This window comes from Neophocaena asiaeorientalis, unplaced genomic scaffold (assembly GCF_003031525.2).
Source record: "Neophocaena asiaeorientalis asiaeorientalis breed wild unplaced genomic scaffold, Neophocaena_asiaeorientalis_V1.1 scaffold43, whole genome shotgun sequence".
Lineage (NCBI taxonomy): Eukaryota > Metazoa > Chordata > Mammalia > Artiodactyla > Phocoenidae > Neophocaena > Neophocaena asiaeorientalis.
The window spans coordinates 3,834,440-3,845,448 of record NW_020173674.1 but is presented as its reverse complement, the minus strand read 5'-3'; the positions used below and the strand labels follow the sequence as shown (position 1 = coordinate 3,845,448).

The window sequence follows — 11,009 nt, the reverse complement described above, 5'->3', positions numbered from 1 at the left end:
AGCTCCTGCCGCCCCCTGCCCTGACCCTCCTCGCGCTCGGGGCCCCGCAGCCCTGGCGCGAGCCGGGTGGGGGGCGCGAGGTCTCCGCAGAGGGGGCCGGGCGCTCCCGGTGGCGGCGGTCACGGCCCCCGGTGCCCCGGCAGGTCTGCGAGGAGCAGAAGTGCGAGGAGGAGGTCTTCCCGCTGGCCATGAACTACCTGGACCGCTTCCTGTCGCTGGAGCCCGTGAAAAAGAGCCGCCTGCAGCTGCTGGGGGCCACCTGCATGTTCGTCGCCTCGAAGATGAAGGAGACCATCCCCCTGACGGCCGAGAAGCTGTGCATCTACACTGACAACTCCATCCGGCCCGACGAGCTGCTGGTAACCCTGGGACCCCCACCGCCCCCGGATGCCCCGTTAGCCGTGGGACCCCGGGGGTGGGGGAGGTGCGGAGAGCCAGGGGCCCCCGCGGGCCGCTGAGAGACCCTCTGCCCCCAGGGAGGGCGGCCACACCAGTGGGGCCCCTGTCGAGGAGCTGACGGGTCCCCCGCCGCCCCACCTCACTCACACTTTCTCTCCCTCCGACTCCCACCGCCTCGGCGCCCCTAGCGCCGCGAAAAGTGGGCGGCGTGCGCCCTCTAGCGGTGGCGGCGGCGGCGGCGAGGGGCCCGCGCGAACGACCAGACCTCGCCTTCCAGGTGTCGCGGGCTTCTGGTCTCCACCCGCGGAGAGTGGGCTTAATCAAGAACGGGAGCCTTTGCGAGCGGCACCTTCTCTGTTTGGATGTGGGGTTGCGCGTTGTCCCCCCAACTTCCCGGACCCTCCAACACGCCCCATTCGTTCTCCTTGCCCCCTGTTGCATTGGGGTCCGCGCCTGCGCCTCTCTTTACGCACGTGTCCCTCCATTTCCGCAGCAAATGGAGCTGGTCTTGGTGAACAAACTCAAGTGGAACCTGGCTGCCACGACCCCGCACGACTTCATTGAACACTTCCTCTCCAAAATGCCGGTGGTCGAGGAGAGCAAACAGGTCATCCGCAAACACGCGCAGACCTTCGTTGCCCTCTGTGCCACAGGTAGGGTGCTGGCCGGGCCTCTGGGTGCCCCTGGAGGAGCTTCTTGCCCTCTGCCTCGGTTTCCCCATCCAAGGACATGGTCCCCAGACTCCTCCGCCCTCAGAAGCTTTTCTCTTTCCCTGTTCCGGGGAACAGAGGGCTGGGCTTCTTGTTGGGGCTCCAGGGAGGGGGTGTGGGCTCCTGGGCCCGGGCAGCTGAGGCTGGGCGGCAGCCTGCCTGTGTCCAACTGGTGTGGCTTCTGCTCCCCACGCCAGGCGGGGGTCACTACATGCTGAAAGAGGTTGACTTTGGCAGTCCAGCCTGCCTCCTCCCCCCACCCCAGTCCTTCCCGTGTCCTCAAGGAGCCTGAGCTGCGGGGGCCCCCTCCTGGCCTCTCCCGGGCTGGGCCACCTGCCAGGGGCGCCTACAGGGGTGGGGAGCGCCGGCCGGCAGTGCCTGGACCACGTGCTCTGGGCGGCCAGCAGCGGCCCTCGTGCGGGGGCGGCCAACAGAGGCGCTTGGCCGCCTGAGGCCCAGCCAGGGGCGCCGCAGGGCGGCTCAGCTCACTGCCCTGGGAGTGGCTTCCTAGCGGCCTGGGCTTGGGCTGCTGTGGTTGGCGGCGGCAGCAGGCCCTCCGTCCTTCCCCCGGCACCGCTCTGGACCATCCCTGGGGGCCCCTCCCCGGCACAGCCCTCTCCCCAGCCCCCAGACGGCCAGTCACTCAGAACCCAGTGAGACACACGGTGCTGTCTCCTGCTTGTCCCAGCCCTGCCCCTGAGCCCCTGCGACCTCTTCCTCCCCTCCAATCCCATGAGCTGGGCCTAGGACCTGTGGAGACCCTGATCGGAGGACCCTTGCCCCCATCCTGCCCAGCTCTGCCGTGGGCCGCCTCTACCGCTGGCCAGGCCTCAGCCATCAAATCTGCTTGGGGCTCACTCGGTGCGACCTGAGGGCGACAGGGCACCAAAGGGGGGAGTTGGCATCCTTCACCCCCTCCCCGGAAGGGGTGGAGCCCCCCCTAGCCTGCCACCTCGTGTCACTCTCCTGACGTCTGAGTGCTCTGGTGACCGGGAGTTCTGGGTTAGGAGAGCTGGGAGGATTCTGCTGGCCTCCCCACCCTCCTTTGTCCGCTCAAGGCATGAACCCCTCTTTCTGAGTCTTTCCAAGCGAGCCACGGGGTGGGGGCAGACAAGAAGCCCGGATGAATCTGAGGGGTCAGGGCGCCCCCTCGCCAGGCATTCCTGCCCCGCAGCACCCGCCCTTGGGCGGGGAGAGAGAGGCTCTCACCCGCGTCCCCTCAGCCTCCAGGGGCCTGCCCAGCAAGCAGGCAGGGAGGCATTCTCTGGCTGGGACGCCTCTGAGAAGAGAAGCCTCCAGGGACTTCCCAGCAGCCTTTTATGGAGCTGAAAGTGGTTCAGAGAAACGGCAAAGTCTCCGTCCGGCAGATAATGCAAAGAACACTTCCTGCGTGCCCTCCCCCCAGGATGGCTGGGGCAGCCTGCACCTCCCCCTCTCCCAGGACCCCAGGAGGCGGGGTGTGTAGCCCGCGTGGGGTGCTGGCAGCGCAGAAGCCGGGCGCAGAGGCCGTGAATGTGCTTGGTGCTGGCTGTCCAGCTACTGAGACTGTCCAGCACCCCCGGCCTGGGCACACCTCGGGTGAAGGTGGAGGGATGGTCAGGGGTGACCCAGCTTTTCACATGCGTTAGCTTCGGTGGGCCCCGGTGGGGGACAGGAAGGCCAGGGGAGGGAGGGGAGCGGCACCCCACCACGACCGGGTCCTGGTCCGTTGGAACCTAACTGGCACACAGCAGTGTCCTTAGTCACAAGGGGGCCTCTCAAGATGAGAGCGACTTATTACAGCCTAAAAACAAACAGATTTTGTGAAGTGGCAGCTTGAGTAAAAATCCCGGGAGATATTTTGCTCTCCGTGTAGCAAGGGTCCCTTTTAAAGGTGCAGGGGGCCGGCGGGGGAAGGGTGGCCTCTGCTCTCCCTGGTCCGTGCGCCCTGCAGACCTGGGTTCCCAGGTGTGCATGGGGGCGGGAGGGGGCACGGCACCCATGCACAGAGTTGGGTTTTGCCCTGCTTTTAACCTGTGTACGGATGTGTGCACGCAGTAGAGCATTTCTTGTGCTGTGGCCGGTGAGTTACCTCTGAGGTTGGCACGTGACTGAGCTGAATGAATGGGCCTGAGCAGGGTCAGCGGAGCGGTGCAGCTCCGATGCCCACCCTGGCCGTGGCCTGCTGGGCTCTTTGCAGCCGGGCAGTGAACAGGAACAGCTGTCGGAGCTTCCGAGTTGCAACGTGCGGGCTTCTCAATCTAAGCCCATAAACCCGCCAAGGCGCGCGCACACGTGCGTGCGCGCACACACACAGAGCCTGCGTTCAGTTATTCCTTCCCTGTTGGACCGGGTCTCGAGCTGCGGCCAGTCAGAACCTGCGCTCCGGCCACAGCGATTTCTGTGCAGTCCTGGTTAGCCTCAATGGAAACCTCTCATCCCGGGCTCCTGGTTCCCAGCCTGGGTGGAACCGCTCCCGTTTAAAGGGGAGAGAGGGCGCGCCTTGTGAGGGGCTTGCTTTTTCAAGTGGTCGGAGCGCCCAGCAGCAGCTTTGTCGCCCCGTCAGTGTGGCCGCCTGGCTGCCTTTCTTCTTCCCATCCCTCCGCTGGCTCCCGCTCCGCTGAATGAGAGGCCCTGGCTGTTTATTCTCAGGCCGGTGGGAGGGGCGGGGGGTGCCCCCAGCCCCCGGGGGCCGCACACTCCCTTTGTGCCCAGTGCCCTCCCACTCAGCTCACTGTCCAGTTCCTGGACACAGGATGAGGGGATAGGGGCTGACCTTCTAGGGCCTGGCTCCACACTGAGAAGCCCCCTGGTTCAGATGCTGAAATCGGTGGCCTCCCCTGCCAGGAGTTTCTCGTTGGGAGCGACAGAAAGGCAGCCCACAGGCGCTGGGTCGCCTCTTAGGTGTCCTCACGTCCGTGACGAGTGTGCCGCCAGGAGGGAAACCAGAAGTTCCCATGTCAGTGAGCTGCCAGGAGGTGACCCTGGAGCCCACCTGCCCAGAGGTGCAGGGTTTCCCAACAGTTTGCGGAGAGCTGCCGAGGACGGGCAGATGAAGTAACGCTATAGCCCTGCCGTGTCCCTGGAGGCAGATGAAGTGGGGATAAGCATCTGAGGGCAGTGGGGGCTTCCCTGGGCCCATCTTCCCATGTGCAAGACGGCCACTCCCCCTGGGACCTAGCAGCGCAGGTACTTGGGGGTAGTGTTGTAGGGGACGTGTCTGCTTCCTTGCGGGTTTTCCCCGCCTTTCTTTTCATCGGGCTTTTGTGAGTAAGTGATACATTCACAGGCTCACGTGCTAAGAGAAGGGAGTGAGCGATGACCCCTCTGCAGAGGCCACTGTGCCTCCCCCGCCCCCGTTGTCTCTTCCAGCAGCTGTTCTCTTGGTTAGCATTTCTGCTGTTTGCGGCAGGGGGCGGGGAAGGTGATGGGAGGTTTTTTGTTCTTTTACCATTATTTATTTGGTTGCGTTAGGTCTTAGTTGCAGTACTTGGGCTCCTTAGTTGTGGCATGCAAACTCTTAGTTGCAGCATGCCTGTGGGATCTAGTTCCCCGACTAGGGATCCAAGCCGGGCCCCCTGCAGTGGGAGTGCAGAGGCTTAACCACTGCGCCACTGGGCAAGTCCCTCTGCTGTTGTTAAACGAGCATCACAAGCTCGTGATCAGAGAGTCCGGCCCGGCTTCTGCCCCTGCTGGCGCCCACTTCCTGACCACCCCCTCAGGACCAGCCATCTGCGGGACAGGGCCTCGGGGGTCCAGGTCACAGGGGTCCTGCTGCGTCCACACTCACAACCCCTTTGCCTCCCTCACTCTCCGCAGATGTGAAGTTCATTTCCAACCCGCCCTCCATGGTGGCTGCCGGGAGCGTGGTGGCCGCGGTGCAAGGCCTGCACCTGGGAAGCGCCAACAGCTTCCTGTCCTATCACCGCCTGACGCGGTTCCTCTCCAAAGTGATCAGGTGTGACCCGGTAAGTGACCTTTCCGGCGCTGGCTGGGGGGCCTGTCCGACACCGGGTACTAGAAGCATCCAGGGCCTGGGGGTCCCGAGCTGCAGTCGTCTGGTGGGAAGTGGCAGAGGCTGGGGCCACGTGGGGGACAGGCAGCCATCTGCGTCCAGAGGCACAGGACCTGGCCGTGGCTCTGGCACACGCAGCCTGGGGGCCACTCCACCCCGTCTCCTGGGGGGCTCCTTTGGGAGGAGAAACACCTCCCAGAACTTGTAATGGGCGGGAGGGTCCTCCCAGGCTTCTGGTGGCCCCAGGGGCGCCCAGGAGCCTTAACCCCTCCTGGGGTCATGGCGGAGGGGCCGTCAGGAAGAGGGGCCACACGGCAGGCCGGGTCAATGATCCGTGCCCTAATGGTGTGTGGGGTGAGGCCCAGTCGAGCTTTGTCTGGGCGACAGCGTGGACTCCCGACAAATGGCCGCTTTACAAGGGCCCCTGTGAGGTCTCCCGTCCACAATGGGCCTGGTACGGACAACTTGTTTTTATGACCCCCTTTGAGAGGCTACTGCTTTGGAAGCCGGAGTCCATTGTATCTTTTTACTTAAAAATGCCACTGTCTTATTCCCCATTCTTTTCTTTTCTTTTCTCAAAGAATTAAAATAACAATTACAAGGGTTTGGGGTTTCACCGAATTAGATCAGCGAGGTTGGTGGCGGGGGTCACTTCCAGGCCCCACTAGTGTCCCGAGTAGGAGCCAGTGACCACCTTGACCCCGATCCCCGGTCCGGCTCCGGCTCCGGCCGCTTCTGGCGGTCCACCCTCGAGCGCCCAGGAGGCTCGGGGAGGAAAGCTGGTATGAGATGGATGCCTGCCTGTTCTCTGCCAATGGTGCTTGGCCACCAGCCTGCGTGACCCCCAGAGGAAGATGACTTCTTGTTTGTAGGCACGGGCAGCTCGGTGGCCCCCTGGGAGGGGGAGGCATGCTCACCTGGCTGCCAGGGCCGGCACCATCCCCCAGCTAGAAACTGTGAAACAGCGCTGTCTGCAGACAGTGGTAGGAAATCGCTGTGTGATCCCTTATCTGAATAGAGATTATTTTAATTAGATCTTAAGCAAAATGCCTTACGGCTGAGGAATGGTGGGAGGAATCAGTTGAGGCTGAAATTCGTTAGTCTGGTGACCGGTGACAAATGTCGCTGAGCTCAGACGCAGCGAATTCTGGGCTGTGGAGGCCCCGGGGCGTGGCTGAGTCTGCCCTTCCCTAGAGCTGGCCCCCGTGGTCACAGTCTGCTCTTCACGGGGTGAGGCTGCAGTGCCAAGCAGGCTGCTGGGAGGAGGAAGCATGGGCCGTGGAGCTGGAGGATGCGCCAGGGCCTGCAGAGGGGAGGCCCCTCCTGTATGCTTCTGCTCTCCGCTCCACAGCGTGGCCCCCCAGGTTACAGGGGCCAGGGAGCCACCTCTGGGGGACTGCCTTCAGGGGGTGGGTGGAGGCTCTCGGGCCTCAGTAGGCCGTGGTGGGTGTTCGGATCAGAGCCTGAGGAGGCCGTCAGGAGCCTTGGGCCTCAGTTTCCTCCTCTGTAAAATGGGGCCTTTGGCACCTTCCCTGCCTCCTCCTTTGTCGTGATGAATACTGAAAGGGTGGTTAGGAAAGCCCCCACGCCCCATAAGCCCTGTCCCCTTGGGAGATCTCCAGGAATTCATTCACAAGCCCTCTTGGCCTGGCTTCACTTCTTTGGGGCGGGGTACACCGTTTCCAGCCCCATCTAGGAGGAAGTTAGCAGTGCCTTCTCCGTGCTGAACCTCGTTCCTGTGGGAAAGGCATGGGTCTGTTTCCCAGGCTGCCCTGGAGCCTTTCCCTGGCTCTAGAACAGAAGCCCCGTGTGGCATCCCAGGAGTTGGGACAGCCTCTCTGTTCAGATCCGGGAGCCGCGACTGCCCAGCTGCGGGCGGAGCCTTCGAGCTGCTGGGAGATGTGCCCGTGGTGGGACCAGGAGAGGCCCCCGGCCTCCGGGGTTCCTCCTCTCCATTGAACACGCGGGGTGGTCGCTGCTGGGAGCTGTGCGCGGCCGGAGCGTCTCCCAGGACGCAGGCCCGAACGGGAGAGGATGGGGGATAAAGGCCCCAGGGCCACCCAGCATTCATCCTCGGTCAAGCACGGCCTAACGCTTTTGACGGCCATTCATCACGGAATGCTGGGTTCACTGCGAGGGCTGACACGGCAGAGATTAAGTCCGAAAAGTGGGCCTCAGAGGGCCTCCCCATCCTGGATCAGATGGCGCTGCATTCGCGGAGGGCAGCAGTGGGGCTGGTGGGAACCTGGGCCCAGAGATGAGAGCCCCGGCGAGGAGTTCCAGCGAGCGGCCGGGTAGGCAGGGGATTCGGGGCAGGTGGGCAGGAGCGTCTGTGTCCACCAGAGCCCTTGGGTCCCGAGTAGGCTCACCGTGGCCTGGTTGACGTGGGCTTTTCAGGCCGGGAAGGCAGCTGGTGGGCAAACAGGGTCCCCACTGTCGATCCTGGGGTCTGGGCAGCGGCTTCCTGGGTTTGGGGGAGGCGGCGTTTTCGGTGAGCATTGGGAAGGGGCCCCTCGCCGCGGGCCGCCTCCTGAGGACCTGTCTCGTGCAGGACTGCCTCCGCGCCTGCCAGGAGCAGATCGAGGCCCTCCTGGAGTCCAGCCTGCGCCAGGCCCAGCAACAGAACTTGGACCCCAAGGCCGCGGAGGAGGGGGAGGAGGAGGAGGAGGCGGACCTGGCCTGCACGCCCACCGACGTGCGCGACGTGGACATTTGAGGGCGCCGCGGCGGGAGCAGGGCCGGCCGGGCTCGGCGGACAGAGCCGCTCAGGCCCGGTCGCCGTCGGAAGGCAGCCCGCCCCTCAGTGTCTTGGTGTTTTCCTTTGCTCTTTCTCCCTTCTGTCTCTGAGTTAAGCAAAAGAAAAGAAACGTCCCCGAAAACCTATCTTTAAGAAAAAAAAAAAAAAAAGAGAGGAAAAAATAGAATTTGCATAACCCTGAGCTGGAGGGGGAGGAGGGTTGTGCTACAAAAATAGAGGATTGTATACCCCGTAATCAACTAGTTTTTATATTCATGTGTTTGTGTCTCTGTGTTATAAGGATAGGCGTTAACACAAGAAGCGAGTCTGCAGGGGAGGATTAGATTTGATTCTTTATGTGTTTCAAACAAACAAACAAAAAGCATAAAAACGTTCGAAAAAAAAAAAATAGGAAGAAGTCCACAACCCATTTTTAAAGTAGAAGAGGGTTTTAGATAGAACTCTCCCCGTGTGCTTTTCCTAAGAGCACAGCTTTAAAGCGGTTCTAGGCATCCTGTATCTCGCTTATGCATGTAGTCACTTTATAAGTCATTTGTTTATCTTATTTCGTAGGTAGGCGTGTAACCTTCACCTTGTCAGTGGCTGATGTAACCTCTCGGCTAGGGTAGCGTAGAGTTCGGCATTTTCAAGGCCTGATCCTCTTTCTGCCTGTGGACCAAACCACCTGAGGGGTTTGTCGGGGGCCAGCCTGCGCCTCGGTGACGGAAGGCCACCTCCGACTCCTAGCGTCCGCTACTAGAAAGAGAGACCGCAATAGTGACCTAATATATTCTATTTTTATAATCTTCATATTTTTGTAGTTACCTGTTTATGAGGTGCTGGTTTTTCACCCAACACATCTGCAGCCTGCTCACATCCAGGTGAAATCTACAGCTGTTTTTTTTTGTTTTTTTGTTTTTGTTTTTGTTCCTTCTCAATATTCCAAAACCATTCCATTTCAAAGCACTTTCAGTCTCTAGGTGACATCTCTGTGTATGTTGTGTGTGGAGGGGGCGGGGAACGGTTTCTTAATGGAATGGTTTGGGAATATTCCAGTACTTGGGTGCAGACAGGATGGCGAGGCAGGTGTTTGTCGATATGGTGTTAGCGAAAGGGAGATGATGTTTTGGAGGGCTAGGTTCCGGTCAAGGAGAAGAAAATGTGCATTCATTCTCACACTGCCAGGATGATGTGTTCCTTTCCTTTTCTGTAGAGAAGTTGAAGTTTAGGAATCCTTCCGTGCCAACTGGTGTTTGAAAGTAGGGGCCTTAAAGGTTTACCTAGAGAACCAGCAGTTTCAGAGTTATCTTTAGATGTTTTGCGACGGAAGGTTTTTAAACACTAAAATATATAATTTATAGTTAAGGCTAAAAAGAATATTTATTGCAGAGGGTATTCGTAAGGCCAGTATGATTTATAAAGTAATGCAATCTCCCCTTGATTTACACACACACACACACACACACACACACACTTTTCTGCCTTAGATGTTGCAGGTTAGGTCCTTTTATAAGAGAGGGAAAAAAATCCCGAGGAAAAAAACACAAAGACATGGATTTGGCTAATTTGGCCCGATGGGCTTTTCGCAGAGTGATCCAACTGGAGAGGTGTCAGAGTTACAAGCACAATTAGGATGCTGGAAACAAGTTCAGTTCCAAGTTCAGTTCCAATACGATCTCATCCCCGAACCCTCCTTTCAAAAAAGAAATTTAGCAACCGCTAGATAATTTGCACATCTTGGCTATGTACCTTTTTGTAATTATTCTGTAGGGAGTGTTGAAGGGAGCGAGGAGGCGAGGGAGGAAGTGTGTGGAGGGGAGGTGGGCGGGGACCACGCGAGGGACAGGCTGCGGCTCCATTTTTCTTTATTCGCTGCTACCGATGACTTCCCAGTACAGTTTGGAAACAGATGCATATCGCTTCTCTTCTCTTTCACATTGTTTTGCTGCTATTGGAGAACCAGTTTTTTTTTTTGTTTTACAATGTCATATACTGCCATGTTCTAGTTTGAATTTTCTCATAGAAAAAATGTATTACGGATGCCTTTCGTTTTTGGTAGCGTTGTTTTTGTTTTTTTTTTCTTTTTTTTTTTCTTTTTTATGTGATCAATTTTGACTTAATGTGATTACTGCTCTATTCCAAAAAGGTTCCTGTTTCACAATTACCTCAAGCTTCACTTAGCCATTTGCAGACCAGGTGGTCAGGCTCTGTCCGCTGCTTCGGCAGACGGACACGCGGACGAGATCCCAAAAAGGACCTGGTGGGGGATCCCCACCCCGCCGGGCCGCGTTCACGAGGACCCCCGGGCGTCTCTGGAGACAGGCCATGTCCGTTTCCTTTGCCCTGCGCCTGTTATGCTGGACTCTCCATCTGACCTGGGATTTACCATCATCGTAGTTTTTACAGCCCGTATCGTTCTTCGCGTATAGCTATGAAAGTTGCATTATTATTATTAATTATTATTGTAACAAGTATGTTTTAATGTGCCACTGTGGTGCTGTGCTGTAGGACTCGGTCATTTGGCATGAGTGGAGTCGCTTCTGGCCCGTGTCACAGTTTGGGGTGCGTTGTATCTGTTGTCAGTGTTGTTTGTTGTTCTGGTCATTATAGCAAATGCTCCTTTAAAGAGACTTCAGATCTCAATGAAGCCAGCCAACAGTGCTGTGTGCCCGAGAGCCGTCTAACACGCTGCCGAACCAAAAGGATTTGGATTTGCACCGTCCGCGGCGGCCCCAGGCGGGGCAGCCCGTGCGCTTCAAGGCCATTGGCAGGTGCAAACCCGCCCCACCCCGCCCCACCCCTGCAGGAACACTGCTTCCGCTTACCTCAACCATTCTGGCTGCGGCGTCTCTGTCTGAACCAAACGGGGTCCGCGAGGGACGGTCTGTCCGTGGTGGGGGGTGAGATGTGTGTGCTCTAAGGCCAAAGGCCAGTGGCAGGTCCGGGAGCACAGGGAAGTCTGTCCCGTGACCAGCAAGTCTGAGGGGCCGGGCGGGCAGGCACTTGGGGGTCTGTGTGTGTTTTTGGTTGCACACCACGGTGTTTCCCAGCACAGACATGTAACCGGCACGTTTCCAGCAGGAAACAAGACAAACGTGAAAAGTCTAGAAATAAAATTGGTAAAACCCCAGTGCAGTGTCCGCTTGTCTGTTTCCTGGGGCGGGCAGGG

At 58.9% G+C, this 11,009-nt stretch overlaps 1 protein-coding gene across 1 annotated transcript in view; it reads left to right on the top strand.

The window, feature by feature from the left end:
- Positions 1-10,970, top strand: part of CCND1 (cyclin D1) — a 12,488-nt gene extending 1,518 nt beyond the window's left edge. Inside the window, exons 2-5 of the mRNA XM_024748885.1 lie at positions 144-359; positions 893-1,052; positions 4,908-5,056; positions 7,655-10,970. Coding sequence (XP_024604653.1) covers positions 144-359; positions 893-1,052; positions 4,908-5,056; positions 7,655-7,819 — 690 coding nt within the window. The 3' untranslated portion in view covers positions 7,820-10,970. The remainder of the gene's footprint in view (positions 1-143; positions 360-892; positions 1,053-4,907; positions 5,057-7,654) is intronic.
- The last annotated feature ends 39 nt before the right edge of the window (positions 10,971-11,009 follow it).